The sequence below is a fragment of the Lacerta agilis genome, chromosome 6 (genome assembly GCF_009819535.1).
Source record: "Lacerta agilis isolate rLacAgi1 chromosome 6, rLacAgi1.pri, whole genome shotgun sequence".
In the NCBI taxonomy this organism is placed as follows: Eukaryota; Metazoa; Chordata; class Lepidosauria; order Squamata; family Lacertidae; genus Lacerta; species Lacerta agilis.
In genome coordinates, this window is record NC_046317.1 from 4,552,220 (window position 1) to 4,569,527 (window position 17,308).

Here is a 17,308-nt window from a genome sequence, read left to right on the forward strand (position 1 = left end):
TACCACTGTATTCCGCTCTGGTCAGACCTCACCTGGAATACTGTGTCCAGTTCTGGGCACCACAGTTCAAGAAGGATACTGACAAGCCGGAACGTGTCCAGAGGAGGGCAACCAAAATGGTCAAAGGCCTGGAAACGATGCCTTATGAGGAACAGCTTAGGGAGCTGGGTATGTTTAGCCTGGAGAAGAGAAGGTTAAGGGGTGATATGATACCCATGTTCAAATATATAAAAGGATGTCATCTAGAGCCTCCTCTAGAAAGGTTGTTTTCTGCTGCTCCAGAGAAGCAGACACGGGGCAGTGGATTCAAACTACAAGAAAGAAGATTCCACCTAAACATTAGGAAGAACTTCCTGACAGTGAGAGCTGTTCGACAGTGGAATTTGCTACCAAGGAGTGTGGTGGAGTCTCCTTCTTTGGAGGTCTTTAAGCGGAGGCTTGACAGCCATCTGTCAGGAATGCTTTGATGGTGTTTCCTGCTTGGCAGGGGGTTGGACTGGATGGCCCTTGTGGTCTCTTCCAACTCAATATTTCTATGATTCTGAGGTACTGCTTGCAAGCCACCGATTCCGGACTGAGAAACCTCTCAAGGCAGCTGCTCCATGCCCCCCCCCCGGCTTTTGTGCCAATGCCTGCAGCAGCTTTCATTTTAATATGCAGGGATTTGCTCAATCTCATTCTTCCTTTCCATTTATCCTGTGTTCTTAACAAGAAATTGTGTTGTTGTTTTTCTCCTGCTACTTTTCCCCAAAGCAAGCCTGCATACCAATTAAAGCAGGATGGAGTGGCAGGTATGCTGCTGCTATTCTTGTACGAACTCCATGACGTCCTAGAGCTAGACCATAGGTAGGCAAACTAAGGCCTGGGGGCCGGATCCGACCCAAATGCCTTCTCAATCTGGCCCATGGACGGTCCAGGAATCAGCGTGTTTTTACATGAGTAGAATGTGTCCTTTTATTTGAAATGCATCTCTGGGTTATTTGTGGGGCCTGCCTGGTGTTTTTACATGAGTAGAATGTGTGCTTTTATTTGAAATGCATCTCTGGGTTATTTGTGGGGCCTGCCTGGTGTTTTTACATGAGTAGAATGTGTGCTTTTATTTGAAATGCATCTCTGGGTTATTTGTGGGGCCTGCCTGGTGTTTTTACATGAGTAGAATGTGTGCTTTTATTTGAAATGCATCTCTGGGTTATTTGTGGGGCCTGCCTGGTGTTTTTACATGAGTAGAATGTGTCCTATTTAAAATGCATCTCTAGGTTATTTGTGGGGCATAGGAAATCATTTAATTCTCCCCCCCAAAAAAACTATAGTCTGGCCCCCAAAAAACTGTAGTCTGGCCCCCACACGGTTTGAGGGATGGTGGACTAGTCCCCTGCTGGAAAGGTTTGCTGACCCCTGTCTAGCCCAGAAAAGGAGGGCGGTGGTGGTTGCGAAACACACCCTGCAAAGAAAACACACCACATGGTAACACCACCAGCGCCCACCGGTCACGGGCTCTGTGTGCCACTCGTATGCCAGGGGAGGAGAATGCCAATGCAGCATGTCTCTAGGTCAACTTCCTCCCCCTGCCCCACATACAGTATCACTGCAGCGCCTCTCCCCAGTGGGGGAATAAATAAATAAATACAGGAAAACACAAAATCACTTCAATATTGCCCCCTCCCCAAATTAATAAATGTAGGCTCAAGAACATAAAGCAAAACAGGTGTTAACCAACAATGAAGTTTGTGGTGCTGGTCTTGCTGCACTCTAAGGAGTCTGGCTTAAATACAGTTCAGAGGGGAGGGCTCCACGATGACATACAGCTGGCTCCCATATCCCTACTCCTGAGGAGACTGACAGCAGCAAAAGGCAAATGTCGGGGAGGGTAATGATGGCAAGTCTCTCCCCCAGCCTCCTGGAAGTACCAGCTGCTCGTGCAGGTCTTACCGCAAGCAAAGAAACAACAGATGTGACAAACTTATAGGCCTTTTTTTGAAGGGCATCGGGGTGGAGTAAACCTTGAGATTAAAAAAAAGAAAGGATTGCTAGCCTGTCACCTGAATAGAGAGTTCCATTCAGATTTTAAGCTGCTAAAGCAAGGAAGAAGAGTTTGGATTTGATATCCCGCTTTATCACTACCCTAAGGAGTCTCAAAGCGGCTAACATTCTCCTTTTCCCTTCCTCCCCCACAACAAACACTCTGTGAGGTGAGTGGGGCTGAGAGACTTCAGAGAAGTGTGACTAGCCCAAGGTCACCCAGCAGCTGCATGTGGAGGAGTGGGGAAGTGGACCCAGTTCACCAGATTACAAGTCCACCGCTCTTAACCACTACGCCACACTGGCTATTCCCAGGTGCTATTCCCACCCCAAAACTTACTCTGCTTATGTACTCTGCACATTGATGGTGCATGTAAATAAATGAATAGCAGCCGTGTTGGTGGTAAAGGTCCCAGAATTCGTTCTATTCTTGCTCTTGTTTTTTTCTGGAGTGGGTGGGAAAACAAAATGTTTGTGCTTTGAGAGATGCTACCCAGACTCAGAACTAAAGACTCCCGTGAGCAGATTTTCAGATGCTTCTCATCTGCAACCGGGATGAGATTTGTACGCGAAGCAAAGTTGCCATCACACCAACCTCCTTGGAAATAATCTACACATCTATTTTAGTTCTGAAATAGAAGTTGAATTCTGCAGGGGGCAGGGAAATGCTGCCCCAGACTGGGAGCGAGAGATGCTCCTTCAGCTGCTTGTTTATATTGTGTTTGTTTGTTTGCTTTGTCTGTCTGGGATTTATTTATTTTATTTGTCTAGCTGGCTTGGCAACTGGCGCTGTGATCCTGACAAATTATTCCCGTTGCTGTCAATCAGCATTTCATTACCTCAGCAACTGAGGCCTTGGAACAAAAGAAATAAGCCCTCCGCTTTTGCAGGGCGCGTGATGCACAGAATTGGGGCTGACAGTATTTATTTTTAAAAGGCTGGTGCTCTGGGAGGTGGGGGCATGGCAGGTGCCCTCTTGCAGAACAAATGGGGCATAACTAAGTGACAGATGGCTGGCAGGTAGAGAGGACTCTGCCCCAGAACAGGAAGAGACGCAGCTTGTGACAGATAAATGCTGGATAAATTTGGGGGTTGTTTGAGAAATGCAGTGGTTCTGTCGCTGTGCCGTGATAAGCAAGGCATGAGACTACCAGGTGGCTGGGGGCATGCTGCTAGTCTTTCTCAGCCCACATACCTGCAATGGATTGGTACCTACCAAATCATACTCAGGGTAGACCCAACAGAATTAATGGACCCAAGCGAGTCATGCCGTTGAGTGTCAGTGGGTCTGTCCTATAGCATATTATTGTTGTTTAGTTGTTCAGTCGTGTCCGACTCTTCGTGACCCCATGGACCAGAGCATGCAAGGCATGCCTTCTTTCACTGCCTCCTGCAGTTTGGTCAGACTCATGTGGGCACCACCCTCCATTATGAGGTGCCGCAAAGCATTGTGGGGGGGACGCAAAACGCTCACTGTGACTTGAAGAGGTGTGGGCAGATGTGTGTGTTGGGGGGGGGTGACAAAAAAATCTGCACTGGGTACCACTTGGGCTTGCTGCGCCTCTGCCTAGCATCTTGTTTGGATAAGTCACGACCCATCTTCTTTTCCTTGTGCCTTCCCAGTGCAGGAAATCCTGAAGGAGCGCCGAGAGGGAAGGAGTGGTGAGAGAATGAAGAAGCCAACCGAGCAGGAGAAGCATGAGGTGGCAGCGCAGCGCTCAGTTTAACGGGCTCTGGCTGATGGTCCCATGGGTGCCATCAGTATTGGTCCTGACTCTGGGGTGCTGGGGGCTGGCTGCAGCTGTTGCCACACCACACGAACAGCATGCCCCCACAGCCTTCTCCAGCCAAGTGCCACTGGACTGGCTGCTCACTGACCGAGGACCGTTTCACCGAGCCCCAGAGTATGTTGACTTCATGGAGCGCTTTCGGCAGGGTTTCGCCACCAGGTACAGGATCTACAGGTAAGCCAAAGAGACGGGCACATCTCACCTTATGGACTGAAAGGGGTTGTATACAAACGGATTGATTCCCTGTATTTCTAGACCAAGACGATTTCAGGGCAGCAGACAGCAAACCGGCACAATATTTCGTCACATTTAGATTAAACAAACACAATCTCAGCTCGCCCCTAAACAAACTCCTAACAAAAGCAAGGTAAAGGGTGTTGTGTTTTGTTTTTTTGGAGCGGGGGGGGGGGAATGAAAATCTGGTAATGAGGGGAACAATCTGAAGGGGAAACAAAATAAAAAATAAAAAATTCCTTCCAGTAGCACCTTAGAGACCAACTAAGGTGCTACTGGAAGGAATTTTTTATTTTTTGTTTTGACTATGGCAGACCAACACGGCTACCTACCTGTAAGTGAATCTGAAGGGAGTTCACAATTGGGACACAGTGACAGAAGACACTGCCTTGGGTCACCACAGAATGTACCGTTGGTGCAGGCAGGACTCGAAGGAGGGCCTCTGGTTCACTTAAGAGGAGCTGAAGCAGGAGATTTTGCCCTGTGCTACTTTGTGGGAGGGAAGTGTGCCCTTTGGATATTCTGCCGGGTACCAAAATGTGTGAAGCTGGCCCTGGTGGAGATCAGATGCTAGTCCCCCTGTGAACTATAACAGAGGGGCAATCAAGTTCTCAACTTCTACTCCTTTCCCATCATCTGTGCTTCTGTCCTCATCCTATCCTCACATCTATGGGTTGGTTACTTCGCTACATTTAGGGATGATGGAGAAATGTGTTCACATTTTAATGCAAATCTGCTTGACTTGCATATCCCAAACCAATCACAAATTGAAGTGGAGCAACCCTCGAAAAGTCACACAGGGTTCTCCGGAACTAACATTCAAAAATGCATTATAGTAGGAAAAAATTGTTTTTTTTTATAAAATGTGTGCATTAGACAAAATGTGTGCAATGGGCAGATCTATCCATTCCTAACCACACTACGGTTTAGTGGAGATTTTTTGCTGGAAGGGAGAAGTCAGCAGCAATTGCTCAGAGGCAAAACCTGTTCTGGATAGTATGATATTACGTTGCTAGGCAGCAGCAGCAGCAATATGCCCCTTTCTCTGGATCCAGGAAAAAGGTTGGCTCAGACCAAACTGAACCATTATGGCAACTCAGCCACAGAATTGAGGGCCAACAGAAGTTAACCTTTTAATTGTTCCATCTCATTATGGTTTCAGATGCTTATCGTCCATGTTGATAAACAAGCACTTCCTTAAATCTGGGCTGGGTTTGCATTTTGCTTCTGACTTTTGGCCATGAACCTATATAGAGGCAGGGGCGGAGGAACCCTCTCCGGCACCCGGGGCAGGATGCCGAGGGGCGGGGCGAACCGCCCGGTGACGCACATGCAACGTCCGGACAGACTGCGCATGTGTGGCATCCTGTACAGAGTGCGCATGCATGGCAGCCCGTACGGTCGCCGTGCGAGAGGCAGCTCATACGGACACCCGTATGGACAGTGCGCGTGAGCGGCGCCCATATGGACTGTGCGCGCCCTCGATCGCTCTACAGCTGGGGGGAGGCAGGGGCCATCTTGTCACCCCCCAGAGTGGCACCTGGGGCGGCCCGCCCCCCACTTCGTATAGAGGAGGTGTTTCTCAGACATTTTGAACTCAGGGTCCCCTTCTAAACTTACCCTACTCACACCCTGTCTCAGCGCCAGATTCTCTATAGATGAGCTTGCAATGATGATTGCCTCCAATGCTCACACTCCTGCTGCTGTGGAATTGAGATACTCAGCTCAACACTAGCCTTAGGAGAGGGATGGAATACAATCTTGTTGGCACGTCTTAAAACCATACATAGGGAGGGAACCACCTTAACTAAGCTGTAGCTTCTTCCTCAGATAGTGGCGCAATGGAGATGTTGTCACTTCTATAAATCCATTCTGTATCTGTATGGATCCCCTTATTGTCTTTGCTTGGGGGGAAGGAACGTACCACCAGCTTCAGGATCTTACCCCTCCCTGGAGTATTGTGTGCACACAACATTCTGCAGCAGCTTTTCCCATCCCTGCTATCTAGGGATGATGGGAGTTTTAGTTCAGCAACATCGGAGGAACCAAGTTTGAGAAAGTCTGCTCTACAGCGTGGTTGGGGAAATTCAGGCCCGGGCGGCTAAATCTGACCCTCCAGGCATCTGAATCTGGCCTGAATAAATCTCCCCAGGCTACACACCCTCATTCTTCCAGTTTCACACTCTGAATGTGTTAAGTTGTGGGTGGACACAGCAGACGACACAGTGATTTCCAAGCAGCTCTTGTTTATTCTCAGGCTGGAGCAGAAGTGAGCTGAAGGGCTCAGCAGCCTGCTTATATAGAACTCAGCTACAAAGCAACAGTAACAACTTTCTGTAGTTACCCAATCCCTGAACGTCACTTTCAATCCCTCATTTGCATGTGCGGACCTGAGTGAGAACTGCAGCAGAATGAACTATATACACACACCCCTAGTGGCCTAGGGTGAGAACTTCAATACATAACAGAATGCCTTAGCCTGGTCATAATGTGAACTCCGATTGTGCCCCTTGCTTGCCTGGGGGGAGGATGGAGTGGGGTGTGAAACGGTACGGTGGTCAAGTTTACGTCCATTGCCCTGCCTACGTTTGTCCCTGACAGCACGTGGCCCTTGGAAAGCTGCCCAGAAGGCAGTGTGGCCCTCAGGAAAGGGTTCCATACCCCTGATATAGAGACGATATCCCGCTAGGGGAGGTTCATCTGACGGTATGAGAACCACTGCCGCTGGGGAAAGGAGGGGTGATCTTTGAAGCCCTGTGAGAACAAAGCAAAACAAAAAGCACGGGTTGGGGGAGGCTAAAATTGTAACCCATGAAATGCCCCCATTTGGAATGCTGTTTATCAGACTCAGAACCGGCATAAAGAGCTGTTGGGCTACAGCTTGATTGTCAACACTTTGGGGATTGGCTTGAATAGTCTTCATGGCGATGTCACTAGGAAAGATTGTCATAAATATTTCAGCGGCTGTTCTCGGAGAAAATGAGCAAAGCCGGTTGTACGAGGCAGGATCAGTGGTTCACTTTGTTTGTTTTTGTTTTGTTTTAATAAAACAACAACAACAACAACGGGTTGTGGTAGTTTGCTTGCTTACTCACTTGACTTTCTCATTTTGGCAAGCTGCAACGGAGCTATCCAGGCGTCAAAATTAGATTGGGAAAGCAATCATTTTAGATTGACAATTCCTTTGGTGACAGGGGAGCTGTCAGCTGTGCTCCCTCCAAGGAGGGATTTAAAAAATTCACTTTTATTCTCGTGCCTGTCACCTCTCTGTGCTCTTAATTGCGGTGGCTGTTTTCCGTGCGAGCCGCTTCCATCAAGACCCTAAAATACAATGACAACGGAAGAGCTTGCGCCAAAGTACTGTTAGTAACAGCAGTAGTAGAAATGTAATGATAAATAAAACATAAAATAAGGATCTCTTTGCGGACACTTCCATTTGAGCAAACTGATTTAAGGTTCTTACAAAGCGGTTTTGAACAGGCATTCGCAGCCTGAACTGCAGGAGGAGAAAGACTGGCAAGGTAGCTGCACATGGGATTTACCATATCAAAATTAGCCCTATATAAACCTAACTCTGACTTTTCAGAATATTGCCAGCTCTCCCTTATTAGTGCTGCTTTGTCCCTCTTCGCCATTGAGTCATTTATTAAGCAGGTGATGTCATTACCCTGTTTTCAACGCCTGCTTAAAAAAATGTAATTTTATTATCTATATTTGTTTGTAAAATGTTGGTTTTATCTATATTTTGATATTTTGATTATGTTTATAAAGTTTGATTTCATTGGTATTTTCTCATGAGGTTTTTTGGGGGGTTATTTTTTGTTAGAGGGTTGTTGTTTTTAAATAAGTGGTATATAATTATGGTTTTCCCAGTAGTAATGTATGGAAGTGAGAGCTGTCCCATAAAGAAGGCTGATCGCCGGAGAATTGATGCTTTTGAATTATGGTGCTGGAGGAGACTCTTGAGAGTCCCATGGACTGCAAGAAGATCAAACCTATCCATTCTCAAGGAAATCGGCCCTGAGTGCTCACTAGAAGGACAGATCCTGAAGTTGAGGTTCCAGTACTATGGCCACCTCATGAGAAGAGAAGTCTCCCTGGAAAAGTCCCTGATGTTGGTGGGAAAGATGGAGGGCACAAGGAGAAGGGGACGACAGAGGACGAGATGGTTGGACAGTGTTCTCAAAGCGACTAGCATGAGTTTGGCCAAACTGCTGGAGGCAGTGGAGGATAGGGGTGCCTGTCGTGCTCTGGTCCATGGGGTCACGAAGAGCCGGACACGACTGAACAACAACAACAATATAATTATTGCCCAGTAAATAAATTAAAAACACGCACTAACTTATTAAATACAGTAGTAGCTTCTTCCCGGGGGGGGGGGGGAGAGAGAGGAAAGGATACACCATTTTGTGGTCCACCTCAGGTGCTATAATGTATTGGGCCTGATTCTGCCTGATTCTACCAGGGGCTGTTGGGCCACTGAAACAGTGGCTTGGTGGGCCAGATCCCTAGCGCTTGCCCTTGATAGCATAAGCTACTCAAGTGACGCTGCAAATTTTTAAAAATGATACACACTGGTGGGCACCTGGGTTGCTGAAGGAATGCACCATGTTGGTGTATTTGCAGAACATGTAATGTGATGGACTGGAGCTCCAAACTGGGTAAAAACAGTTGAAATGAGGGTTGAATATGTTTGCCACATGAATCAACCAGCCTTGAGTGCCCCTTGTCCTTTCCTCTGCGGTTATAGGTTTCCTTTCACAGCTTGGTACGTCTTGTTGCAAATGCCAGTAAGTTAGGCATGCAGCGTTGCAGACATTTATTTGCGCAACCGAAAGTCAAAGTGCAAGTGTTTCTATTCCGAGCATTCAGAACTTTCCGAAGAAGAGTATTTCTTTCTAACCTCCCGAACCTCAAATCTGGCTGGTGTGATATTCTTAGGATAGCCACGATTCGAAAGAGGATCTTTGGAATGGTCTCTGAATCGAAGTGCCTAAGTCAGGGGTGCCCAAACTTTTCTCAAAGGGGGCCAGATTTTATGAAGTGAACATGCGTGAGGGCCAACCAAAGTTGCTGAGCTTTCCCCCCAATTTTACCCCAAAGTTGTTTTTTTTAGGATTGAAGTTGCTGAGCTTTTTTTAGGATTTTACCTCAGGACATATACTGCCACAGGGGCTGGATTAAATCGACCGGCGGATTAGGCCCCCAAAACGGCAAAGCTACAGGGAACCAGACAGAGGGCCTTCTCGGTAGTGGCGCCCGCCCTGTGGAACGCCCTCCCATCAGGGGTCAGAGAGATAAACAACTACCTGTCATTTAGAAAATACCTGAAGGCAGCCCTGTTTAGGGAAGTTTTTAATTTGTGACTTTGTATTGTATTTTGGTATTTGTTGGAGGCCGCCCAGAGTGGCTGGGGAGACCCGGCCAGATGGGCGGGGTATAAATATTATTATTATTATTATTATTATTATTATTATTATTATTATTATTATTAGCCATATAAATTGTCCAGAGGTTAACTGTGGCTGATGTGAGGCTGATGTGACTAGAACCAGGCAGAGGGCCTTCTCAGTAGTGGCGCCTGCCCTGTGCAGCACCCTCCCTTCAGATGTCAAGAAATAAGCAACTGTCTGACTTTTAGAAGACATCTGAAGGCAGCCCTGTATCGGGAAGTTGTTAATGTCTGATGTTTTATTATGTTTCAAAATAGGCTGTAAGCTGCCCAGGGTGGCTGGGAAAACCAAGCCAGATGGGCGGGGTATTATTATTATTATTATTATTATTAACCAGACCTGTAGGAGGATCGTATATGACTTAGCTAGTTTTCTAGTTGTAGTTTACCTATTAAAAAAGAATGGGTGACCATGTTCTCAACAACAACAACCGATTTGTAAAAAATGTTATATGGAAAAATACGAGAGAGACATTGCATTACCTTTGTAAATCAAGTTACAGGTGGGTAGCCGTGTTGGTCTGCCATAGTCGAAACAAAATAGGAAATTCTTTCCAGTAGCACCTTAGAGACCAACTGAGTTTGTTCTTGGTATGAGCTTTCGTGTGCATGCACACGAAAGCTCATACCAAGAACAAACTCAGTTGGTCTCTAAGGTGCTACTGGAAAGAATTTCCTATTTTGTAAATCAGGAAAATCTTTAATAAAAATATTTTAAAAAAAAAAAAAAAAAAGAATGGGTAGAATCCCATGTGATTGACTCCCTGCATGATTTAGAATAATGAAGGGCAGATGAAGAATTCCTGCAGTAGGAGGACTCGTCAATTCTGTTGGTAAAGTGTTGGGCTAATTACAAACTGGCAAGAACCCGTTGCTTTTATAATGAAAGCTCAAGCTATCACCATGTAAAATATATTGGATATATATTGGGTATTGCAGTGGGTTGTGCTATTCATATGTTTTAATCCTATTTTGAGGGGTATCCCGCCTTTTACATTGGATTGTTATATGACTGCTGGTGGCCTTCGGCTAAGCAATAAAGATTTGACATCTGGGGTTGGTGGATTCGCATAATGCGCAGGCTTAAGCCCTCTCCAGGAGTTACATTTTCAATATTTGTTTTTAATATTTGTTTGCTATATGTAAGTCTCCTTGAGCCCTTCAGATATAAGGTGATGTGTAAATAAAGTAGCAAAAGCAGTAAGAATAATGAAAGAAAATGTGTGTGAAAGCAGCAGCAGCAGCAGGGGTGGGCATACCACTCCTTGGTTTTAGTTTCCGTCGCCTTCCAAATTGTTCTGGGTCCCAAAAACAGGAGGAGCCTCCATGGTATGGTCACCAGATTTGGGCAGCCCCCAGGTTGTTGGTTCTTTGGTGAAGTGGTGTGCACTGGGTCAGGCATGGAAGGTGGAGAAGGAGGGCCGAGAGCGGCGACGCTGGTGAGACGCGGACAGCGCGATGCCTCCCTTCCCATCGGAGCAGCCCCAATCCCATTCCTACTTGCGTGCAAGCAGGAGGGGGCGGGGATCCCTCAGCTGGGAAGGGAGGCTTCCCGTTGCCTAACTGAGAGATCCCCACCCCGCTCCTGCTTGCACGCAGGTACAGGGCCATCTTAAAGGGATCGGCCGCCCGGCCACCTCTCCGCCCACCTCCCTCCCGTGCTGCCCACCCCTCGGGAGGGGGGGTGGGCGAGCGGGGGATGAGGGGCGTGGCCCTGCAAGCCGGCCGCCCTCCGGAGCCCCAGCTGGAGCACTGGGAGGGGCGCGCAAAGCCCTGCGCTGCTCCAGCGCCACGCCCCTCATCCTCCAAGGGTTGGGGAGGGGGCACCCGGTATGCCTGCGGGGGGCCTGGCGCCCTGGTGCACCGCACCACCCAGCCCCTATGACGAGACGGCCCTGCGCAGGTAGGAGTTGGGAGGGTGCTCTGATAGGCAGTGTGAGGCCTCCCTTCACAGCTTAGTTGCTGGGGTCAGGAAAGGTGGAGGCAGCCCGGAAGCTGCATCTTAGAGCCCCTGGACCACCATCATATGGGGACTTCCGAGCAGCTCCTGAAGCCAGCCAGAGCCAACTGCTCCGGGCTGCCGAGACTGCCGCTGCTGCGTTTCCCGGGGACGTTAGATGAAATCCGGGGACATTCCGGGCATGGAATTTGTCCAGGGACTTATTCGCAAATCAGGGGACTGTCCCCGGGAAATGGGGACGCCTGGTAAACCTACTCAATGGACGCAAAAGTGTCTCCCCCCCCCCCGCTGTGCAGAAAATCACCACCTGCAAGTTGGAACGGCAGTAGACCTAGCGACAGAGTGTCTTGACATTCAACCATTCCATGGAATATTCAGTCATAAGGCAGCGGCCGCCTTCATGGTGGTCTGCCCCTAGAAATTTGGTGATGCTACATGTCTCAGCTGCATCTGTTGGTGCTTTTGTGTTCCTATCTCTCCATGTGGTGGTGAACTTGGGGAAGTTACAACTAGAGGCAAGAATCAGCATGACCAGCCCCGTCTTACCCATAGGGGCTACTGGCGCTGGCCCCCGAGGGACGCCCTGCGAGCCCGCCGGCATACCATGCGCCCCTCCCCAACCCACCCCCGCCCCCACGGGTGGGTGGGTGCTCGCGCGCCGCCGGAGCAGCCGCTGCCGCCCATGCCGCTCCCGGGCGGGCTGCGAGCCGGCCGCCCTCGCCTCCCATCCTGCGCGGGGAGCCCCAGCTGGAGCGCTGGAAGGGCACACAGAGCCCCGCTCCAGCATCACGCCCCTCATCCCCCGCTCGCCCAATCCCGCTCCCGAGGGGCGGCCAGCGCGGGAGGGAGGTGGCCCCAGAGGCAGAGAGGCGCTGGAGTCACAGGCGCCGGAGGGATGGCCGCGCCACGGCAGCCGATCTGCCTAAGATGGCCCTGAGAATGACTGGGGGAACAGCAATGTTTGCAGTGCCAAAAGAATCCCCCCCCAAAAAAACTATCCAAAAGGCAACCTCCCGCACCCACCCACCCACCCAAAGAAGCCCTGGCTAATAAGGACTGAGCATGCTTAATAGCTACAGAATATTGAATAGTTACAGGTGTTGGTCTGCCATAGTCAAAACAAAATAAAATAAAAAATTCCTTCCTGTAGCACCTTAGAGACCAACTAAGTTTGTTCTTGGTATGAGCTTTCGTGCACGAAAGCTCATACCAAGAACAAACTTAGTTGGTCTCTAAGGTGCTACTGGAAGGAATTTTTTAGAATACTGAATGATAGCTAGAAAAGAAAAAACAGAATGTGTGTGTGAGAGAGAGACAGATAAAGAGAGGGAATGGGAATACTCTGCTTGCAGGGAATGGCTGAAATGCTCCCTTCAGTCCCTTTTCAGAGCACTCTTTTTAAGGGAGAAGACACGCCGCAACATTTCGTTTTGGGACCCTCTTGTGCCTGGGTTACTGTGTTCTTGGCCGTACACTTACTGGGCAACCCACATGAGCTAATGAGGAGGCCATTGACTGAGTCACACTCAAATATTGTGTTTCGTTTCGTTTTTGTATTTCTCAACTTCCCTACAGGGCACTTATTTCCCCTGCTCAAGTTTTGTTTCCAGCCTCCCCCGCTCTGCTGCTCTTGTTTTGTGTAGGTTGATGTGATTTGGCATCACTTGCAGATTTCTAGCCAGCGGGAAGGTAGAGGCACGGGGGGCACCGCAAGTCATGATGGACGAGCTTCTGCGGAGATCTGAGCCTGGCAGTTTTTCACGGGTCTTGCTCACAAGCTGCCTCGTTCGAATCAGCCCTGTCAATTCCTCACTTTAATGAGCATCACCAAAGCCCACCTGATTATTCCTGAAAGGATGGTGTGCTTGGCCCCTCCCCAGCTTACGAAAACCCTAATAGCCAGGATGTGGCTTGGGGAAATGAATGCGCGCAGGGAGGAAAGAGGTGCTGGAAGGCAGTGCGTCTGGCAACAACGGCAGCATTACTGGCGCCAGTGCCTGAGCTAGGTCTGTTCTCTTAAGCCCTGGCCTTCAGAGAGTTGGGTTCTCCCCGCACCTTCCTGAGCCAGTGTGGTGTACTGGTTAAGAGCGGTAGACTCGTAATCTGGTGAACCAATTACGATAATATCTCATATATTAGTTTCACCTTTTAAGTTGAATTACTGAAAGAAATGAACCTTTCCACGATATTCTAATTTTTCGAGTTTCACCTGTATGTTGTCAGCTACCAGGAGTTTGGAGAAACTGGCTTAGGGTTTTGCAATCTTGCAACTGTCATTTGAGCCTAAACTCTGCTCCACTCCACATTTAGCCTGGTTTAAAACTTAGAAGGGGAAGAAATGGAGGCAGTGAGAGATTTTACTTTCTTGGGTTCCATGATCACTGCAGATGGTGACAGCAGTCACGAAATTAAAAGACGGCTGCTTCTTGGGAGAAAAGCAATGACTAACCTAGACAGCATCTTAAAAAGCAGAGACATAACCTTGCTGACAAAGGTCCATATAGTTAAAGCTGTGGTTTTTCCCAGTAGTGATGTATGGAAGTGAGAGCTGGACCATAAAGAAGACTGATCGCCGAAGAATTGATGCTTTTGAATTGTGGTGCTGGAGGAGACTCTTGAGAGTCCCATGGACTGCAAGAAGATCAAACCTATCCATTCTGAACGAAATCAGCCCTGAGTGTTCGCTGGAAGGACAGATCCTGAAGCTGAGGCTCCAATACTTTGGCCACCTCATGAGAAGAGAAGACTCCCTGGAAAAGACCCTGGTGTTGGGAAAGATGGAGGGCACAAGGAGAAGGGGACGACAGAGGATGAGATGGTTGAACGGTGTTCTCGAAGCTACCAACATGAGTCTGACCAAACTGTGGGAAGCAGTGGAAGACAGGAGTGCCTGGCGTGCTCTGGTCCATGGCGTCACAAAGAGTTGCACATGACTAAACAATTAAACAACAACAACAACAACAAAACTTAGTTTGGCAGCTGCGTGGGTGGCAAGCTCAGAAGTCTTAGAACTCTGTGTTATTTCTGGCTTTGCCAGCCATGCGTTATACTCCCCTGCTTCTCCTCCATCTTTCCCAATCAGACTTAATTAAAGTGTTTGCAAGCCACAGCCTGGTTTTAATTACAGTGAAATTGTCAAGATTAGAATGAAATTGGCCGATCATTGTTTACAGGGGCATTGTTAGGGGACACAGCAGGCGGCTGAAATCATCTCCATGCCAGCCACCATAGTGTGAAGAATATGTGAGGCCTCTTAAGTGGAGGTCTGGTTGGCACGTAGCTCATGACTTGTTCCGCAGGCAGCAGATGTTAAACTGATATGTATAAAATTGCTGAGTGTCAACACGTTTATCTTTGGCCAAGATCTCAATACAAAGAGTGGCCTGATAGGTGGCCCAAAACAGGTTCTGCTTTTGTTAATTACGTTTTTACCTCACCGTTCTTCCCTCAAGGTGGCATACAAAGGTACGCCTCTGGCTCCCCAATCTCAGTGCAATCTTGTGAGACAGGTCAGACTGAGAGAGAGAGAGAGACAGAGACAGAGAGAGACAGAGAGAGAGAGATTGCCCCAAGGTCAAACTGAAGTAAATAGTCAGAATTTAAAGTGAACCATCTGGAGTAAAGCCTATATTTTGCACACAGAAAAACTTAAAGCCAAACTCAGAAATGGCTCTCAGTGTAAAAGCTGTTCCATAAATGGGAGGCCTTTCTTTATAAGCCAAGGTCTAGTGTGAAGGAAGATACAACTCCAGTCACAGTGGTTGTTGTTGTTGTTGTTCAGTCGTGTCCGACTCTTTGTGACCCCATGGACCAGAGCACGCCAGGCACGCCTATCCTTCACTGCCTCTCGCAGTTTGGCCAAACTCATGTTAGTAGCTTCGAGAAAACTGTCCAACCATCTCATCCTCTGTCGTCCCCTTCTCCTTGTGCCCTCCATCTTTCCCAACATCAGGGTCTTTTCCAGGGAGTCTTCTCTTCTCATGAGGTGGCCAAAGTACTGGAGCCTCAACTTCAGGATCTGTCCTTCTAGTGAGCACCCAGGGCTGATTTCTTTAAGAATGTATAGGTTTGATCTTCTTGCAGTCCATGGAACTCTCAAGAGTCTCCTCCAGCACCATGAGACTCTCAAGAGTCTCCTCCTCCAGTCACAGTGGTACAAGTACCCTTAAGGTGTCAACATGCAAAAAGGGCAGCAGGGCCGCTGGGCTTTTAAAGGAGAGGAGATTTTGTCAGGTTGGCTTCTTGGGACTTGGCAAGGGGGTGGTGGTGGTGATGGAACGCCACATGGTCTGGTTTCATGCAGTGACCAGACTCCAATGGAACTGTATTGATAACGGCAGAAGTAGACACAATTATGAACCTGGCAAATAGAGGACTACAGATTCTTCCCCTGCTAGTTTCCCCATCCCCGTCTCCAAGACAAAAATGGTTCCTTTCAGATGGGGTAGGAGTAAACTAGCAGCAGAGAGGCATCAGTGAAGCCTTTTGGTTTCTCCTCCACTGTAAATTATGTTCCTGAGCTTGCTCAAGAGCATAATTTCCTACCAGGCAGCATGGAATTTGCAGATAGCTGAATATGAGTTAAGAAAAATAGTTAAGATTAAATATTTAGGTGATTTTTATAGAAAATAAGATTTGGCAAGATGTTTAGAAATTACTAAAGATGATAGACAAGGAATGCGTGGAGACAGGAGGAAGTCTACCTACAATGTGAGGGATAAATATTAGGTATAAGATATATTTTTATGTATTTGTCTTTGTTTTTGTTGTTGTTATATGTGTATTTGTTTATTCCTCTGTTTTCTCTGTTTTAAAAAAATTAATAAAAATTTTTTTTTTTAAAGGAATTTGCAGTTTCCATTGTCTCCTGAGTTGAATCAATAGGCAGTGGAAATAGCAAATCCCATGGTCTCTAGCCATTCTTTTCTTCCTGTAAGAACCTTCTTGAGAGTCCCATGGACTGCAAGAAGATCAAACCTATCCATTCTGAAGGAAATCGGCCCTGAGTGCTCACTAGAAGGACAGATCCTGAAGTTGAGGCTCCAGCACTTTGGCCACCTCATGAGAAGAGAAGACTCCCTGGAAAAGACCCTGATGTTGGGAAAGATGGAGGGCACAAGGAGAAGGGGACGACAGAGGATGAGATGGTTGGACAGTGTTCTCGAAGCGACTAGCATGAGTTTGGCCAAACTGCAAGAGGCAGTGAAGGATAGGTGTGCCTGGCGTGCTCTGGTCCATGGGGTCACGAAGAGTCGGACACGACTGAACGACTGAACAACAACAACAAAGAACCCAAGAGATCAGGGATGTGAAAACTTTGCCCCTCTAGATGTTGTTTAACTATGTTTCCCACAATCCCTGCCCATTGGCCATGCCAGGCAGGACTGATGGAAGCACAGCAGTATCCAGAGCATCACCTCTGTAGTTGAGGAAGAACTGCACCAAAGGCAAGCCAATGTCTTAATACTTTAGCTTGACAACCGTAACATAGGACGAAGCAGATGTGTAGTCGTCTTGTTGTTACTCTTAAGTGGTTTTGCTTGCTAGCCTATTTTATCCTGCCTTGGGGGAAGGAAAAGAGAAGCCGTGCAAATATATGCCCTTTGCCTCCTTTTATAATTTGGGGCACTTTATCAGATCTACAGATTGCCAGTATTTACTGTGGTGCATAGACTGCCTTGTATAAATCTCTCTAATGTCCTATCCATCTGGAAAGCTGGTTCATGCAGATGGAGTATGGATCAGAAATATTCCTTGAAGGAACAGGATCAAACTGATGTGAACTGAATTCCTCCAGCACCCTTGGCTTAGTGCCACTATGTGTTTCTACAAGCTGTTGGCATCACTCATTTC

The 17,308-nt window shown here is 47.8% G+C and overlaps 1 protein-coding gene across 1 annotated transcript in view; it reads left to right on the forward strand.

Moving 5' to 3' along the window:
* The first annotated feature begins 3,642 nt into the window (after positions 1-3,642).
* Positions 3,643-17,308, forward strand: part of BRINP2 (BMP/retinoic acid inducible neural specific 2) — a 40,650-nt gene continuing 26,984 nt past the window's right edge. Inside the window, exon 1 of the mRNA XM_033151265.1 lies at positions 3,643-3,983. Coding sequence (XP_033007156.1) covers positions 3,718-3,983 — 266 coding nt within the window. The 5' untranslated portion in view covers positions 3,643-3,717. The remainder of the gene's footprint in view (positions 3,984-17,308) is intronic.